Source organism: Hibiscus syriacus, unplaced genomic scaffold (genome assembly GCF_006381635.1).
Source record: "Hibiscus syriacus cultivar Baekdansim isolate YM2019G1 unplaced genomic scaffold, ASM638163v2 tig00109972_pilon, whole genome shotgun sequence".
NCBI lineage: Eukaryota > Viridiplantae > Streptophyta > Magnoliopsida > Malvales > Malvaceae > Hibiscus > Hibiscus syriacus.
In genome coordinates, this window is record NW_024062543.1 from 984,603 (window position 1) to 1,004,807 (window position 20,205).

The 20,205-nt window shown below is 38.8% G+C and overlaps 2 protein-coding genes across 2 annotated transcripts; both read right to left on the reverse strand.

The window, feature by feature from the left end:
- Nucleotides 1-164: 164 nt before the first annotated feature.
- LOC120211296 lies at nucleotides 165-1,046 on the reverse strand. Its single transcript, XM_039209871.1, has one exon. It carries the CDS (start codon nucleotides 1,044-1,046, stop codon nucleotides 165-167), a length of 882 nt encoding a protein of 293 aa, XP_039065802.1.
- Nucleotides 1,047-9,651: 8,605 nt separating this feature from the next.
- On the reverse strand, nucleotides 9,652-10,533 carry LOC120211297. The gene has a single exon (XM_039209872.1). The coding sequence runs from the start codon at nucleotides 10,531-10,533 to the stop codon at nucleotides 9,652-9,654; it is 882 nt and encodes a 293-aa protein (XP_039065803.1).
- Nucleotides 10,534-20,205: the final 9,672 nt, after the last annotated feature.

Sequence of the window (20,205 nt, forward strand, 5' to 3'; positions counted from 1 at the left end):
GTAAAATATCTTTTTACCAGAGTTGCACTGCAAATCTGCAATCATTCTGGAAAGATAAGAGAAGAGATTGTGTTTTGTGGAAAGAAGTCTGTATTTATAATTTTTGGTTCGAAAATTGTTTACATGCAAATTATACATTTATGTACAACAACAATGCCAGGATTTCAACAGTTGAGGAAGTTGAGAACAGTGACTCTAGCTTTGATCAATTGCCTAAACAAGCTTTCAAGACCTTCTTCTAGATATTGGATGCACATCTCGGAGATTTGGAGCTTGTTCTGCACATTCTCAACATTCTTCATGTTTCCAGATTTTATCAAGGAATGCAATGCAGCTTCAGCATTCGCAATTTCATTAGCTTTTTCTTCTACTTCCTCGCACAATACTCTTTTTTGGTGCATTAGCTTTGAAACTACTGACCACCGGCTTGATTTCAGTTCGGTCCCTGGCCTTGAAATAAAGGACAACAAGGATTCTAGCACGCTGATGGTTACTGCCTCTACTTGTTTCAAGGAGCTAATCGCAGCTCCAGACTCAACGTCTCTGCTGAAGGAAGAGGTGCTAAGTTTATTCGCCATATGTTTCAAGTTATTTAAGGCCTTGCAGATTGCCTTTCTCGCTGCCTTCATAGAGGTCAAGTATTTCCTAACCTCATTACCAAGCCCCTCGATCCCTCGTCTTCGGCGAAAAATCGATTGAAGTTCTTGGGTGTATTCCTTTGTTTGCAGCAAGGCATCTTTAGCGGTTCCACATACATCCAGGAGAACTAGAGATCCATCCAAAAGTTCATCAACCAATTTCCTTTGCTGCTCGTGAGCGAAAGCTTGCTGAGTGAGGGGCAACTGTAGAAACATATCAACATATTCATACAGATCTTGAAGACAATTCAGCTTATCTCCCATTGATGACGATGTAGAGGCTGATTGAGATGACCTCAATCGGTTCACATTTTCATCAATCTGTGAAGTGATGGGGTGTTGCCTTGAAGGCAAGCTGTTTGAGCGAGCATGGAAAGAAGGCTGGACATTCAGAGAAGTGGAAGCCATTTTCTTTGAGTTAGAGAAGAAAGAAGACCTTGAAATTGTGCTGTTTCAACTAACTCTAGCTATTTGCTGTCTTCCCATTACCATCTGCTGAATTTATATCAAAGGTTAAGGGGAGACATGAGGAATCTGTTTCCGATTAAAAATCAATTACATCGAACTTGGACTTGGTTGATCTACATCATTATCGCGAAAATGTTTGTGTTTTGTCTCTTCTCCAGGATCAAAACAACGCTTTACCCTTTAATAAATACAACCAAAACTTTCTTAAATCAAGGCCTCATGGGGTAACATGGACTTGACACCCATCTCAACAACTATCTCAGCATGGTTAAAGCAATGTCTTCCTCCTAGCCAGCTCAACAACTCATAACATGATTCTTTTAATTACTAATCAATGATGACCCCCCTGTCCCCTTACAGAAATGCAGATATAACAAATTTTCAATAGTGCAACATGCATGAATCTATATAAAATTTTGAATCAAACGTGAGCCTAATGTTTATGTTTTCAGTCAGTTTCAAATAAATAATGAAACCCCATATCAACATTTCACCCTCCTCGTTTTATATGTATACCGTATTGGAGTTCGTGCGAGGATTCGTAGGTTTCCATGGTGGTTAGGCCTTAGAGATCCATCTATCAACTCGCCAACCTATCTCTCGCCCTGGCCTTAACATAATTAAAAGGCACAAGTGGAGTTGATTTAGTACCTTGAAAACTAGTTTTCCCTGTTCCACTCGTGCATATATCTTGGCCGAGATTTGTTTCGGTATGGTTCAACTTCTAGACTTGTGGCTATGCTTTAATTTCTGTTTAACCTAGTTGATAAAATCGATTAACAAGTACTGGCTATGGTTTTTGGTTCTTGGCCAAGAAAGTCCAACTGTGAGATTATTACATAATTTATTTGATATTGTTCGGACCAAAAAGATATAGATTTGTTCATGGGAATCCAGGCTTGTTGTCCCACTCATGCTTTCAATATGTTACCATACAAGGCAGAAAATAAACAACTGTATGTGGTAAAGAAAGATATAGATTTGTTCATTAAAATTGTTTTCATTTATGATTAGATCAAGTATACATGTATTTTTTTTAACCATATACAATGATGTAAAGAAAATGTGATTTTTTCTTTTCTCAGATGGTATCTGATATGATTTTCTTTAGGCTAATGCCTATTGGGTAAGGATGTTGAGAACAGAAACTCAAGTTTTGATCAAGAGCCTCAGCAAGCACTCCACTCCATCTTCAATAACTTGAATGCTTGACTCCAATTTCTGCAACTCAATTTGTACATCATCACTGTTCATTTTTCCAGATTTTCTGGTCTTGTTACCAATGACAGTGCACAAAACTGCATCCACTTTCTCGAATTCGTTGGTTTCCGTTGCTTCTCCCTCTCATGTTACACGTTTGGAGTTCATCCACTTAGACACCAAAGACCAGTTGGTAGATTTTGATTCCATCTTTGACCCAAAGATATAAGAAAAGATAGATTCAAACACTGTGAATGTTACTCATTCTACCTCTCTCAACATGCTAAATGTGGCTTCACCATCGTTTTCGAACTGAGCAAAGCCACATTTACACGCTTTCAAAGATTTATGTATTAACTTCTTTGCTTTCTTCCTTGAAGCCAAGTATTACTTAGCTTCATTTGTGCGACAAGATTCATTGACTCTTCTTCTTCTCATAATTGATATTGAAGTTGTTGTGTATCTTCCTTGGCCTGCAATAGATATCCTTGGACACACCACACACATCCAAGAGCTTGAGAGACTCATTCAACAGCTCGTTAACCTGCTTGTCATTGCATTGTTGGGCTAATGATTGTTGTGTCACAGGAAGTTGAAGCAAATCATAAACCAACTCATACAGATCTCTAAGGGCACTTAAATTTCGGGTCAATGACGGAGATGATGAAGTGGCGGATTCATTGGACTTTAGCCTGCACAGATGTTCATCTGTTTGAGTAACAAGGGGATGAGGACGAGAAGGCATGCTGTTTGAACGAGCATGAAAATTGGATTTTTGGTTCAAAGGTGAAGAAGCCATTTTTTGTCATAGCTAAAAGGCTTAGAAGTACAATTTGATCAACTCAATGCACCTTCCCCTTCAACCCCCAAGCACTGATCATATATTTTGGTAATAGGGGAGACGAAAGGAATCTCGTCTGCAACCTCCATGACTCCTAACGTGATCCTCATCCAAAATCTCAATAATTTTGCTGACCATGTTTGCTCAATGTCTCCCACCTCACCCCAGAAAATTTGTAAGCTCACATTTTTTGTATTGGCGCATGGAGCTTAAATGTAAAGAGGGAACTGCCCTTTTTATGTTGTAAAGTGGTCTAGTTGATATTTTTTCCTTCTGTTTTGAGATAATCAATTGAAGCCGTTCATAATGTTAAAGACAAAAGAATGTAGAAGTGACATACCAAAAGTACATGGAGATGCAGGGGATCGAACCCTGTACCTCTACCATTTGAGCTACATCCCCTAATGATATTTCTATTTGATTTACAGAAAACATTATAAATCAACTTGCTTCTTCAGTGGCTTCTTTCTGTACAAAAAAGTTACTAATTTTGATTATTTACCATTGTAGTCACTAATGCTGGAATTTAGTATCTAGAGTAGTCCAGTAAATGTGGTCCTATGAAATCCTGAGAGTGCTTTACTATTGTACTTTCATATGTATTTGCAGTTTGCAAAACTATTCAGGAGATGGTAGATGTTATGAAATTAACTCATGCTAGTTATCAAAGAGGCCTACTGCATTTCATGATCAAGTTAGCAAATATCTATACAAGTTTCTTTCATCCCCTTCTGGGGTTGAAAATTTGCATAATGTTTTACATGGTAGATATGTTCAGAATCCACAGATGAGTGAGGGGCAACTGTAGAAACATATCAACATATTCATACAGATCTTGAAGACAATTCAGCTTATCTCCCATTGATGACGATGTAGAGGCCGATTGGGATGCCCTCAATCGGTTCACATTTTCATCAATCTGTGAAGTGATGGGGTGTTGCCTTGAGGGCAAGCTGTTTGAGCGAGCATGGAAAGAAGGCTGGACATTCAGAGGAGAGGCTGCCATTTTCTTTGATTTAGAGAAGAAAGAAGGCCTTCAAATTGTGTGTTTCAACTCACTTTAGCTATTTGCTGTCTTCCCATTATCATCTGTTGAATATATATCAGAGGTTGAGGGGAGACATGAGGAATCCCATTCTAATTGAAAATCAATTACATGTAACTTGGACTTGATTTGGATCTGCACTATTATTGTGAAAATGTTCGTGTTTTGTCTCCTTTTCCATGATCAAAACAACTCATTACCCTTTAACAGATACAACAAAAACTTTCTTAAATCATGGCCACATGGAGTAACATGGAACTTGACACCCTTCTCAACCACTATCTCAGCATGGTTAAAGAAATGTGTCCCTTCTAACCAGCTATACAATTCATAACACGGTTCTTTTAATTAGTAATCGCCTAATATATATTGATTCCTCAGATGAGAGTATCTTATACAATGGGCTATGCACGAGTGCTTTTAAATTTGCTTCCACAGACAGTTTCTAGCCCTTTATGTGTAGCCTCTATTATTTGGATACAAGGGGCCTGCATCTGAAAATAATTCATGTCGTTTAATCATTTTCGGTACCATGAATGTGATGAATATGTGTGCAATTTACACGGTTGAGTTTATCAAGTCCAGAATTTCTTGTCATGGAGGAGGCAGGCAAGATCTGCTAGCTCAACTACAAAACACATTGCCGATTTATAGAAAAATGGCTAGAGTTTAATAATCAATGCAGGATTACTAAGCTATAAGCATAAATGAGAGGCAACACTCCAGATCACTGTTCATGTATATTAAAATATAAATCCCATGTGTTTCTTTGCGCACGTTACAAAGATTAACAACGGAGTTGATGTTGACGATTTGACATTGTTTCATCTAAATAACAAAAGCAATAATTTGACATTGTTGGCAATTAATCAACTGATGCATGGTTTTAAATAACAAAACAAGGGGAAGGACAAGATCCACCTTCGTATCCTTTGCACCCTTTCCCTCTAACAGAACCAAAGACGATGTCGTGATTGACAGACTGAAATAAGCTTCCTTTATTTACTTAAAGCGCGTGAGACTTGAAACTACATTGTGATTGTCCAAAATAATCATATTGTCAGAACTTAAAAAATTCTTTCAACATCTTCAACGGGACAACAGCAAAGATAATCAATAACTATCTCCCATGATACCAAAAGTAATAATGTTTGTTCGACAAATCAACATGTATGTGACTTCAGATGGGTAACATTTGGTAAAACAAATTGTAAAGCCTGTGACGTTACTCACATTGAGAATGTTAGAAGTAATTTTCTTACCCAAGTTGCATTGCAATCATTCTGGAAATATGAGAGAAGAAACAAAATTTTATGGAAAGAAGTCTGTATGTATCATTTTTGTTTCGAAAATTGTATACATGTAAATTATACATTTATGTACAACTTCAATGCCAAGATTTCAACAGTTGAGGATGTTGAGAACATTGACTCTAGCTTTGATCAAGACCTTCTAGATCTTGGATGCAAATCTCTGAGTTTTGGAGCTTGTTCTGCACATCCTCAACATTCTTCATGTTTCCAGATTTAATCATGGAATGTAATGCAGCTTCAGCATTCGCAATTTCATTTGTTTTTTGTTCTACTTCCCCGCACAATACTCTTTTCTGGTGCATTAGCTTTGAAACTAGTGACCACCGCCTTGATTTCAGTTCCGTCCCTGACCTTGAAATAAAGGACAACAAGGATTCTAGCACGCTGATGGTTACTTCCTCTGCTTGTTTTAAGGAGCTAATCACAGCTCCGGTCTCGCCATCTCTGCTGAAGGAAGAGGTGCTAAGTTGATTCTCCATATGCTTCAAGTTCTTTAAGTCCTTCAAGATTGCCTTTCTCGTTGCCTTCATAAAGGTCAAGTATTTCCTAACCTCATTAGCAAGCCCATCAGCTTCTTTTCTTCGGCGCAAAATCGATTGAAGTTCTTGAGTGCATTCCTTTGTTTGCAGCAAGACTTCTTTAGCGGTTCCGCATACATCCAGGAGCACTAGAGATCCATCCAAAAGTTCATCAACGAATTTCCTTTGCTGCTCTTGAGCTAGAGCTTGCTGAGTGCGGGGCAACTGAAGATACATATCAACATAGTCAGACAAATCTTGAAGGCAATTCAGTTTATCTCCCATTGATGACGATGTAGAGGCCGATTGAGATGCCCTCAATCGGGTCACATTTTCATCAATCTGTGAAGTGATAGGGTGTTGCCTTGAAGGCAAGCTGTTCGAGCGAGCATGGAAAGAAGGCTGGACATTCAGAGGAGAGGCTTCCATTTTCTTTGATTTAGAGAAGAAAGAAGGCCTTGAAATTGTGTGTTCCAACTAACTCTAGCTATTTGTTGTCTTCCCATTACCATCTGCTGAATATATATCAAAGGTTATGGCGAGACATGAGGAATCTCATTCTATTTAAAAATCAATTGCATGTAACTTGGACTTGATTTGGATCTACACTATTACAAAGGGGAGACCAAAGGAATCTCGATCTCTTTAAATAACAATTAGAACTAATATGGACAAGTTTTGGATCTACTCAATTGGCTCGAAAATGTTTATATTCTGTATCTTCTCCACCATCAACAACAACTCGTACCAAATTAAGTTAATACAATTAACAACTAAAGATTGTTCTGTTCTGCTTTATTTTTTTTTTTGGATAATTAGATTTGTTATTACCCAAGACAGCAGAAAAATGCTACAAAAACCAGTCCAGACAAAGGAAACAGAAGCAGGGGTAACCTATATACAACAGAATCAAGTTATACCCCAATTGATACAAATATCTAAATTAGAGTTATCTAATCTATTGATGTTCTTGTTGCTTAAATGAGACCCTACAATCTGTTTGATTGATAGAATAATATCTTCCTCGGTTCTGTAAGTGTCTCGATAAAGTCTTCGATTCCTTTCCTCTCATATAGTGTAGTTGAATGCACACCAAGAAAGCTTGAGGATGTTAGTAATTAGAGAATTTCCTTTCCAAGTCGCAGTCGCCCAAACCAGTAAATTAGGCCAAGTGAAAGGGGTTTTGTAGATGCCAGAGAGAAGAAGAATAGAGTTCCAAATGGAAGCAGCCAAATTGCATTCTGCAAATAGATGATTTCTGGTTTCGCGGCCTTCAGAACATAGAATACACTGGTCGTTAGTAGCTAGTCCGAACCTTTGTAATCTGTCTTTGGTGGGTAGACGATCCAGAATCACCATCCAAGAAATAATGCTGTGCTTAGGAATATGAATAGGGTACCAAATCAGTTTCTGCCAATGAACTATGTTGTTCTTCTGTCTAACCTGTTCCCAAATGTCATTAGTGCTCGTAACTCCTGTAGAAAGCAGTGGTTGAGCAATTCTTCGAAGCTTCATTAATTTCCTGAAACTCCAGCTGAAAGTAGGGGATTCTTCCATGAACCAGAAATTATGTTGCTTGATTACATAACTATGTGCCCATGCAACCCATATCAATTTCTCACCCTCCTCGTTTTATATGAATACCTTATTGGAGTTCGTGCAAGAGTTCGTCGGTTTCCATGGTGGTTAGGCCTTAGAGATCCATCTAACAACTCGCCAACCTATCTTTCGCCCTGGCCTTAACATAATTATACGGCACAAGTGGGGTTGATTTAGTACCTTGAAAACCAGTTTGCCCTGTGCCACTCGTGCATATATCTTGGCCGAGTTTTGTTAAGGTATGGTTCAACTTCTAGATGTGTGGCTATGCTTTAATTTCTGTTTAACCTTGTTGATAAAATTGATTAACAACACTGCCTATGGGAATCCAGGCTTGTTGTCCCCCTCATGCTATCAATATGTTGCTATACAAGGCAGAAAATAAATAACAATTGTTTGTAGTAAAGAAAGCTATAGATTTGTTCAATAAATTTTTTTCATTTATGATTAGATCAAGTATACTTGTATTTTTTAACCATATACAATGATGTACAAAAAATTGTATTTTTTATTTTCTAAGATGGTATCTGATATGATTTTCTTCAGGCTAATGCCTATTGGCTACGGATGTTGAGAACAGAAACTCTAGTTTTGATCAAGAGCCTCAGCAAGCACTCTACTCCATCTTCAAGATCTTGAATGCTTGACTCCAATTTCTGCAACTAGATTTGTGCATCATCACTGCTCATTATTCCATATTTTCTGGTCTTGTTACCAATGACAGTGCACAAAACTGCATCCACTCTCTCGAATCCGTTGGTTTCTGTTGCTTCTCCCTCACATGTTACACGTTTGAAGCTCATCCACTTAGACACCAAAGACTAGCTGGTAGATTTTGACTCCATCTTCAACCCAAAGATATAAAAAAGAGAGATTCAAACGCTGTGAATGTTACACTTTCTACCTCTCTCAACATGCTAAATGTGGCTTCACCATCGTTTTCTAACTGAGCAAAGCCACATTTACAAGCTTTCAAAGATTTATGTATTAACTTCTTTGCTTTCTTCCTTGAAGCCAAGTATTCCTTAGCTTCATTTGTTAAACCAGACAATTGCCTCTTCTTCTCATAATTGATATTGAAGTTGTGTATCTTCCTTGGCCTGCAAAGGCCACACCACACGCATCCAAGAGCTTGAGAGACTCATTCAACAGCTCGTTAGATTTTGGGTCAGTGACGGAGATGATGAAGAGGCGGATTCGTTGGACTTTAGCCTACACAGATGATCATGTATTGTTTGAACGAGCATGAAAATTGGATTTTTGGTTCAAAGGTGAAGAAGCCATCTTTTTGTCTTAGAGCAACAGGCTAAAGGCTTAGATGTACAATTTGCTCAACTCAATGCACCTTCCCCTTCAACCCTCAAGCTCTGATCATATATATTGGAAACAGGGGAGACAAAAGGAATCTCATCTGCAACCTCCATGACTCGTAACGTGATCCTCATCCGAATCTCAACAATTTTGTTGCCCATGTTTGCTCAATGTCTCCCACCTCACCCCAATAAATCTGTAAGCAATTTATTTATACATACATTATGGGCCAGCACATTTTTTAAAAGAAATAAAGCCTTAATTATTGTGCACGAGTGGCACTGTGATCCACGTCTCCTCTCATGTACTCTTAAAGCGTGTGAGACTTGAAACTACCATGTGATTGTCCAAAATAATCAAATTGTTACTACTTAAAAAATTGTTTCAATATCTTCAACGGGACAACAGGAATCCTGACAGCAAAGATAATCAATTACTAACTATCTCCCATGATACCAAAAGTTATAATGTTTCCTCTACAAATAATCATATATGTAACTTGAGATAACATTAGGTAAAACTAACTGTAAAGTCGGTGGCTTTACTTACAGTGAGAATGTTAGAAGTAATTTTTTTTACCTAAGTTGCATTGCAATCATTCTGGAAAGATGAGAGAAGAGATTGAATTTTGTGGAAAGAAGTCTGTATGTATATTTTTTGTCTCAACACTTGTATACATGTAAATTATACATTTATGTACAACTACAATGCCAAGATTTCAACAGTTGAGAATGTTGAGAACATTGACTCTAGCTTTGATCAAACGCCTGAAGAAGCTTTCAAGACCTTCTTCTAGATCTTGGATGCACATCTCTGAGTTTTGGAGCTTGTTCTGCACATCCTCAGCATTCTTCATGTTTCCAGATTTAATCATGGAATGCAATGCAGCTTCAACATTCGCAATTTCATTTGTTCTGTGTTCTACTTCCTCGCACAATACTCTTTTCTGGTACATTAGCTTTGAAACTAGTGACCACCGGCTTGATTTCGATTCAGTCCCTGGACTTGAAATAAAGAACAACAAGGATTCTAGCACGCTGATGGTTACTTCCTCTACTTGTTTTAAGGAGCTAATCACAGCTCCGGTCTCGCCATCTCTGCTGAAGGAAGAGGTGCTATGTTGATTCTCCATATGCTTCAAGTTCTTTAAGGCCTTGAAGATTGCCTTTCTCGTTGCCTTCATAAAGGTCAAGTATTTCCTAACCTCATTTGCAAGCCCAACAGCTCCTTTTCTTCGGCGCAAAATCGATTGAAGTTCTTGTGTGCATTCCTTTATTTGCAGCAAGGCATCTTTAGCAGTTCCGCATACATCGAGGAGCACCAGAGATCCATCCAAAAGTTCATCAACCAATTTTCTTTGCTGCTCTTGAGCTAGAGCTTGCTGAGTGAGGGGAAACTGAAGACACATGTCAACATTGTCAAACAAATCTTGAAGACAATTCAGTTTATCTTCCATTGGTGAGGATGTAGAGGCCGATTGAGATGCCCTCAATTGGTTCACATTTTCTTCAATCTTTGAAGTGACGGGGTGTTGCCTTGAAGGCAAGCTGTTCGAGCGAGCATGGAAAGAAGGCTGGACATTCAGAGGAGAGGCTGCCATTTTCTTTTCTTTAGAGAATAAAGAAGGCCTTGAAATTGTGTGTTTCAACTAACTCTAGCTATTTTCTGTCTTCCCATTACCATCTGCTGAATATATATCAAAGGTTGAGGGGAGACATGAGAAACCCATTCTAATTAAAAACCAACTACATGTAACTTGGACTTGATTTGGATCTACACCATTATCGCAAAAATGTTCATGTTTTGTCTCTTTTCCTCGATCAAAACAACTCATTACCCTTTAACAAATACTATCAATACTTAGTTAAATAATGTCATACTAATATAATAATAATGTAGATGCTCGTTTCTGTCCGAGACTAAATCAGAACAGGGGCCCGAATCAGAGCAAACCCATTTGGTCAGAGCCCAAGGCACAATTAACCCAGCAAGTGCAGACTCAAGGGTGGAGACAACACCAAAAGCCTCAGCAGTTCCTTTCCATCCAACAGATGCCAGACAAGCCCCATAACCGTGCAACCGTTTGGAGATACATGCAACAAATAAGGGACGTGGGGATATCCATATGGGACATCATTAGCAAAAATAAAGAGGGGAAAAACTATCAAGCATCAGGGGACAATAAGAATTAAGGGAAATAAGGAGAAAAAGGAAACAGCCAGAAAGAAAAGGAAGGGATTATCAGCCATCAAAAAATTACAGAGAAAAAATAATCACAGATTATAGGGAGATCGATAATTCATTACCAGTACGAGAGGGTCGAGAGACCATTTTTCATTTTTATTTTCTTTTTTTACGCGGTAGAGCAGGAACAAAAACAGTGTGTAAGATATTTCTTGGCCACATTCAAAGATCAATTGGTGTAACAAAGGATTCGGTTTACTCTTCTGAAAAGCAGTAGAATCAATACAAGCAGGTTATCTTCTTTATGCTTTATAAATATTGAGCATGCATATTTATCGTTTTTATTCGAAGCAAATAGAAATATTAAGTTACTCTCGATTTACCTGTTATGCTTCGGGTCTAGATTGAAATTTGTTTTAGGAAAAGTTCGACTGGTAATAGTTTCATCGCACATCAGTGTTGGTCGAGAGCGTTGTAAGGGCGCCAGGGATTAAAAAAATAGAAAGCAAGGAAGGCTTCTCCTCCATCTTTTTTCCCCCTGGAAAATTCATAGCAAAGAGATACACAACAAAAACTTCTCAAAATGTTTTATTTCTTTTGCATTTCAAACAACTATATTTTCTTTATTTCGAAACCGGAATAAAATGGAAAAAGAGACAACCCATGTGATATTCTCATCATTTTCAGAACAAAAAGAATTGCAACGTTTTTTTCTTTGCAACCATCTCTTTGATTTGAACCAAAGTATAGGAAAAGATGAGAGTAGTTTACCTTTTGTTAGTAATCTCGCTAACAGGGTCTTGTTGTTGGGGCTAGGGAATTGAACAGTCGATCCTTTTTAGGGGTAGAAGTTCTTGCATGTTGGCCTTGGTTTCATTCTTTGGTTGAAACAGAGAAGAGAAAGGTTAGGAGAGTAGAACAAGGCGTTTTATGTTGATTAAGGTGTTGTTTGGTCTCTTTAGCCATCGCGGTGGCCAATCGGTGTTCATGGTGGCGCAAGTGGAAGCCTTTAGGGCTCTTGATCGGAGAAGAAGAGGAGGGTGAAGAGAGTAGAGTGAACGGCTGAGTAGCTTAGGTCAAGTTTAGGTTTTAATTAGGTGTTACATTAGGCGTTTGGTTAAACTAGTGTGTAGTCACTGAAATTTTCAGGTAAAATTATCTTTTGGTCATTATAGGTCTAATGCTTATTTTCAATTTAGTCACTTGTGGGGCTGTTTTTAAGTTCGGGGTTCCTTTTGTCCAAATATTATTATTTTCCAGTTTAGTTTCCCTGTTTATTATTTCGGTATATTTTGCTCACGCTCCTCCTATTTAGTTATTTTTACGTTTTAATCCCCTGTTTGTTAAAAGACAAATTATAACCTTTGTGCCTGGAATGTTATTATTTTTGTATCATAACTCAATGTTTGTACAGTTTGCTACTTTAGTATCATATTTACATTCCCATTTTAATTTGGTCACATGACTTTAAGTTCTTTTAAATTTTTTATCATTTTTACAATTGTATGTTGTTACGTTATTTAGGTTTCAACCTTAAATTAGTTTTCTTTACGTTTTAATTCGCTTAAGTTTTTTTTATGCCTATGTATGTATAGTTAATTAAGGTTCGTTTCGAATGTATGCTTCATATGGCTGAATGATGATGATATGTATGCATGTACACATAGGTTGTTCATTAATTAGATAAGCATTTTATGTATATATTAATTTTTGTATGATACCCTCACGTGCATAACTCGACCATATGACATAATTGGATTAAGGGTAATATACTTTTAATTTAAAATTGTTGAAGTGGGCAGTCATAACTGATTTGAGGTCCGCTTTTAATGATTTTAAATTAAAAGTGTATCCCGAAAGTGAAACCAAAAAAATTGATTCGTCACCTAAAATTTGGGAACGAGAGAAAAAGAAATGTTCGTTTATTTAAATATATCGAGAAAAGGTTGTTATATCTTTAAGATCTGGTCTCGATATTTGTAAATAATCGAACATTCTTTATCTTTCTAAAATGACTTGGTAATTTTAATTTAATTTGTTTGAGTGTTTTTGAATGTTTTAAATTTACATTTTTACTTTATGAGATCAAGAATCAAAATAAACTCGAATTTATAAAGTTCATTGCAAAGACGTTAATTAATCGACAAGGTACCAATTTAGGGCGTTGTGGGGGTGCTAATCCTTCCCTACACGTAACCGACTCCCGAACTCGGATTTTGGTAACGCAAACTTCAATTTGTTGTTTTAATTAAAATTAATTTTTATTTAAAATGACATCATTTTTGGGTGCCCAATCACACCCTAATCAAAGATTGGTGGCGACTCTTTGAATTGTATTTTTTCGATCGTAAAGGAAATCTAAAAATTTTTCGAAACGAGAGGTCTTTTAAATCACATTTGTTTTTAAATTAAAAAGAGATAATTAAGAATTAATGTGGTTTTTAAAATCTCACCGTTTTTCACCTTTTGAAAAATATCGTTTCGACAGCTTGGCGACTCTGCTGGGGACCTGTTTTAGAGAGTCAAGCCGATAGTCGATTAATTAATTGTCTTTGCAATTGAAAATTACAAATTCGTTTTAATTTGATTTTTGATCCCTTGTTTGGTTTTTAATAAGTTTTGTTTATATTTTGATTGTTTTTAATTAACAATTAAATAGTTGTACTAATTTGTTTGTTAATGATTTCAGATTAATTGTGTGAATTTAGGAAATTTTGAGTGTTTTTATTGTTTGTTTTTTCGCTTTTCCTCACACACTGCACAGCTGCATTATCATAATATGAGCTAAAACCCCGCTCCGTCCTATTTAAGTAGGAGTGAGAGATTATGCCCTCGTGTGGTTTTCACCTCCGCATGGGATAGTGGATCGCTCCTGGAGCTCACGCCTTATGGTCCTCGTGATGGTATTCACCTCCGCACGGACATAAGGATGTGTGTTCCCTCGAAATTGAACTTGATTCCCTAAAGCCTGTGATGGGCCAGGATTGAGGGTTCGGCAGCCTAAGGGGGCACCGGCAAGGACAATTCGAGAACCTATTACTTTAGAACCTAACCCGGCATATAGTGAACATAGAGCCTGAACTTAGGTTGAACCAAACCCGAACCTTAAGAATCCCGTGAGGAGGGTACACAAGGAAAAGCTTTTTTGAGTCATTTATTTTTGTTTTTCCGAATAAATGCATGCGAACTAGATATCATGCTGTTAGGTTTATTTTTTGAATAAGCATACGAATTAGATATCATGAGGTTAGGATTTCTTTTTTGTGGATAACAAAGCATGGGGGTAGATATCATGTTGGGTAGGATCTGATAAAGCATGATTGGGTAGCCAGCATGTGGGTAGGATTCTTGAATAAATTATTATCCCGACTTAATTGCTTTATGTTTACTAACCGATCTTTTGTTGTTTTTGCCTTGTTTCTTTTCTGTTTTGCATTGCATTGTCCATTACATGGTGTTGATTTGGGGTCGATGTCCATATAGAAGGCCAGTAATATGGAACGAACGGTTCGGAAAGAGGTTGAGGACAATGCAGATGTTCTGAGGTGGTCGGAACAGTCCCAGTTGACCAATGGAGACAGCGTGATGCCTGGATATGTGTCAGAGTTATTTGGTTACACCCACATCAACGTACGTCAGAATGATCTGAGTGAGCTAAGAGAGATATGGGGAAGATGGGAAGCAGCCGATAAGGAGATGTTTTATCAGTTGTACGGCGATATTCCTTGTCTTCTGGATGTTCCTATTGACCGAAATCTGTTTAGAGCATTGGCGCAATTCTGGAACTCGGCTTATAGCTGTTTCACATTTGGTAGAGTGGATCTAACACCAACGATAGAGGAGTATCAAGCTTTGGTCCGTTGTCCGAGGTCCCAAATGGATAGAATATATACCAAGCTGCCAGTCACTCCTTCATTTAAGAAGAAATTACTATTGATGACTGGAATGAGTGAAGATTGGGTAGTCAGAAACATTAAGAAGAAGGGAGATAGTGAGTGCATCTCTTGGGCTGCTCTGAAAGAAGTAATTGCTCATCACCCTGATAAGAGAAAGAAGCTTGACTTGTTTGCTTTAGGGATTTATGGGCTTGTTATTTTTCCAAAAGTGCTAGGATATGTAGACGTATCAGTTGTTGACTTGTTTGAAAGATTAGACAAGCGCGTGGATCCTGTTCCAGCTATTCTAGCTGAGACGTTCCGGTCTTTGAGTTCTTGTAGGCGCGAGGGAGAAGGACGCTTTATAGGATGTGCGCCTTTGCTGCTAGTGTGGATTCTGAGTCATTTCAAACATGTTGAAAGAGCACCAGGACGAGTATTTCTAGACGGTTTCTCACCTTTGAAGGATTTTCTTGCTAAAGAGTGGCCTGGGGGTTTTACTGAAGAAAAATGGATGGTCATCTTCAAGGATATCAGAGATGGAGATATTTTGTGGCGAGCTTCGTGGAATACCTCTTCGGATATACTTTACCGATGTGGAGAGCGAGATTGGGTTCCTTTGCCAGGTATATGGGGTTCTGTTGGGTATGCACCGCTACTAGTTTCTAGACAGTATGGGTCAAGGCAGTTCATTCCAGCCACATGGGACTTGGTAGGGTCGGATTTTGCATTCAAAGGAGATCAATATAAGGGTAAAGTTAAAGGGGTTGCTGAGGCCTGGAAGCAAACTCGTCGCGTGAATTTGTTTACCTATGATCTCGAGTTGTCTCAAGAGTACGAGCAGTGGAGAAGCGGTCGAGTAAATGACAATATCCCGATGGTGAATTCTGAAAATATTCAGCCAGTGGAAGAATAGTTGAGAGTGGTGCCATCTCCATTAGAGTTAGCCAAGTGCGATTTCGAAGCAGAACGGAGACAATGGAGAATGACTTTGCAGAAGCTATAAGATGAAGTGTATCAAAAGGGATTGGAGATCGATATTTAGAAGAGTAGAGCAGATCGAATTGAAAAAGTAGAGAAGCAACTTCGACGATCTTCGGTCAACTTATCAGCGAATGGTAAAAGCTCAAGTAGGTTCTAGCTCGAGTAAGTCTGTCGAATTGAGACAAGAGGTGGCGAGCCTCAAAAGAGTAGCCAGAGAGAGTCAAGAAGAGCTCAAGCAAAGCAGGCACCAAGTGAAAATTTTATCGAAAGAAAAGGATTCTTTAGAGCATCGGTTACAAGAGAGTCAAGCCCAGAATGAGAAGTTGAAGGGGAAAATTTTAAGTTTAGAGACTGCATTACGACGATACCGAAGCGGGGAAGGTAGCTCAAGCCGTGGGGAGGTTGAAAGTTTGAAGAGACAAGTGAGCGAGCTTGAAGCCATAGTTCAAGAGTTTCAGAGGCAAGCAAGTGAGTTATCGATAGTTCCTTATGAGGGGGATATACAGTGGCGTTTTCGGTGGGAGCGAGCTCAGGCGAGAGTTAAGCAAATAGAGGACTTTATTGCTTGTTACCTAGACCACGCGCGGGGGATAGCTCAATATTTGGTCATTCTATCTGAGGAAGCTGCTGATGTGACTGAAGAACTGGATCCTGAGGCTGAAGAGAACCAGAAGATCATGGAGTTGCTAGCACATGTACAGCAAATAGGAGAAATGGTGCAGATTTATTTGTGATATGTTTCAACTTTGTAATTGAACGTCGTTCTAATATAAAGAGTTGTTCTAAGGAGTCGTTCCGGGATCAACACCCTGCATTTTGCATATGCATTTTTAATGCATTTAATTTTTGCATCGCATTTTATTCATTCATAATCATATGTTTCATATTCATTAATAAATATCAGCGATAACAAAATGACTCTGTGACAGAGTAATACTGGAAAATCCCAAGCATATCTACAGAACCAGGAAGAAAGTTATGGAAGACAAACTTGCCCAAATTGAGAAGGCTCAGTCGGAGTTACAAGATAATATCAAGAAAATGCAAGAAGATATGATGAATGCCCAAAAGGAGATGTTTGCCAAATTTACGAGTATGTTGGAAGGAAGAAATCCGGAACATGGGAAAAGCCCTATGCCAGAAGGTATAATTGAGGACTCACTTCATCCTCCAGGGTTCACCCCAGAGCAATCTCAGAACGTTCAAGGGACTCATGTTCATGTCGGGAAGGTGCACATTAATCCAGTCGGTGCTTCTGTTAACGTACAGCCTGGATCTAGTTCGTATCAGGAAGAACATCAATATCATCAAGTTCCGGACCTTGATGAAGAAGCCAAGAATGACCAAAACAATCTGTTGGAAGAGAAATGGAAGCAGTTAGAAAGAGAGGTCAGAGCCATGAAGGAAGATACCAGTGTCTATGGATTCGACGCAAATGAGTTAAGTCTAGTTCCTGATCTGGTCTTGCCTCCAAAGTTTAAAGTTCCTGACTTTGAAAAGTTTGATGGTACCAGGTGCCCCTCTGCACATATCACAATGTTTTGTAGGAAGATGACCGGATACATAGGGGACGATCAATTGTTGATACACTGCTTTCAGGAAAGCTTAACTGGCTCGGCAATCCGATGGTATAACCAGCTGAGTAGAGTTAATATTAAATCGTGGAAAGACTTGGCTAAGTCCTTTCTTGAGCAATACAAACATGTGAAGGATGTTAGGCCCAACAGGATGATATTGCAAGGAATGGAAAAGAAGTCTAACGAGAGTTTTAGACAATATGCTCAAAGATGGAGAGATGTAGCAGTGCAAGTCCACCCGCCATTGGAAGAGGAAGAAACAAATATGCTTTTTGTCAACACCTTAAAGGCTCCTTTTTTCTCGTATCTTATCGGTAATCCTTATCGAAGTTTTGCTGATGTAGTTACGGCGGGAGAAATGATTGAAATGGCTGTTAAGAGTGGGAAGCTCGAGGGAGGAGAGTCTAGTAAGAGACCACCAACGAGGAAAAAGGAAAACGAAGTCAGTAATGTGAGGCAGTACGATTCTAATAACATTACTGTTTCCCGTCCTCAAGGAGCAGGGTCATCAACACAAAATGACAATAGACAAGGGGCAAGGGACCAGAGGAGAGAGAGGCCTCAATTTGATCCAATTCCGATGACTTATAAGGAATTGTTTCAGATTTTGTATGATCGACATGTGGTTTCGCCGTATCACGTGACACCAATGCAACCTCCTTTTCCCAAATGGTATGATGCTAGTGCTCAGTGTGAGTACCATGCAGGGAACCCTGGGCATTCCATTGAGAATTGTACTGCTTTTAAGAAGGTTGTCCAAGCTTTGAGAACGAGGAATGTCATCAACTTTGGTGACAATGAGCAGCCAAATATAGCTCATAATCCGTTGCCAAGCCATGCAGGGGCAGGAGTTAATGCGATTACTGAAGAGAAAGGAAAGAGAATTGTAAGGAAGGTTAGTGATGTAGTATCACCCATGAGTTGGGTGTGGTGCCAAATGGTCAAGGTAGGATTGTTGAAGCCCAGTTTGATGGGTGAACAGTTTAACAGTGGAGAGGTGTGTCAGTATCATAACAGTGAAGGACACAGTATTCAGCAATGTCCTGATTTCCTATCTTTGGTACAAGACATGATGGACAGTAAAGAAATTGAGTTCTTTAGAGAGATTGCTGAAAAAGAGGAAGCGGAAGTTTGCGCTTCAGAAGGATCGTCTAAAGGGGTATACAATGCCAGTTGTCCCCTAATTATTACTCCCAAAAATCGAGTTGCTGAGAAGGTAGCCCCGAAAGTGGTTATTACACCTCCATCTCCATTCCCATATCGGGATAATAAACAAGTGCCTTGGAGATATGATTGCCAGATGGGAGATGTAACAAAAGAGAATGAGGAAGTAGATGAGGTGGGACGCTTTACTAGAAGCGGTAGGTGTTATTCTCTTAATCCACCTAAAGAGTCTGAGAAGAAGGTTACAGCTGATAAAGGGAAAAAAGTGGATGTGCAGATAGAAGAGGATAAGCCTGTTATCAATGAACCAGTAACCGAGAGTGAAGCGGTAGAATTTTTGAAGTTTCTGAAACACAGTGAATACAGTGTTGTGGAACAATTACACAAGTTGCCTTCCCGTATTTCTGTTTTATCATTACTTTTGAGTTCAGAGGCCCATAGGAATGCTCTGTTAAAGGTTTTGAACCAGACTTTTGTTCCGAAGGAGTTGCCCATTGAAAAGTTGGATCGTTTAGTTTCCAATGTACAAGCTGATAATTTTTATCTTTTTCTGAAGATGAAATCCCTTCTGGGATGATGGGTAGTCAGAAGGCTTTGCACATTACAGTTAAATGTAAAGGGCATGTGTTGTCTCGGGTCTTGGTTGATAATGGTTCAGCTTTGAATGTGATGCCCTTAGTGACTCTAAAGAAGCTTCCATTAGATAGTACACTTATGAGAACCTGTCAAAGTGTGGTTCGAGCTTTCGATGGGACTAAAAGAGAAGTGTTGGGCAAGATTGATGTTCCTCTGAATATTGGTCCAGCAACTTATGAAGTGGAATTTCTTGTAATGGACATTATGCCTACGTACAATTGTTTGTTGGGTAGGCCTTGGATTCATCAGGCCGGTGCAGTTCCGTCCACATTACATCAGAGACTGAAATTTGTGATTGATGGAAGGTTGGTATGTATTCATGCTGAAGAGGATATTATTGCTTCTGTTTCTACTACTGCTCCGTATATTGAAGTTGATGAGCAAGCCGTCGAGTGTTCTTTCAGATCGTTGGAGTTTGTCAATGCTACGTTTGTGGCCGAAGGCAAGAAGATACCAAAGCCTCGATTGTCAAACTGTACCAAGATGGGGCTTAAATTGACTCTTGGAAGAGGAGCAAAAGTTGGAAAGGGTTTAGGCCGACAGTTGCAAGGACCGGTGAATCCCATATGCCCTATTACTAAAAAAGATCGATTTGGTTTGGGATATCAGCCAACTTCGAGAGATAAGATGAGGGGAATTAAGAAGGTCCAAGAAATCAGAAAGGCCAGATTGGCTGGTGAAGACCTTAGCTGGGAACCCATGACCTTCCCGCCGTTGAGTAGCATTTTCATGTCTGGAGGGCATATGTTTCAAGGGAATTCAAGGAACACTGAGACGATGGTTGAGAATGCCTTGGGAGATTTAGGCATTAATGTTATAACTGATGATGAATCTGAGGAAATGAGAGTTATG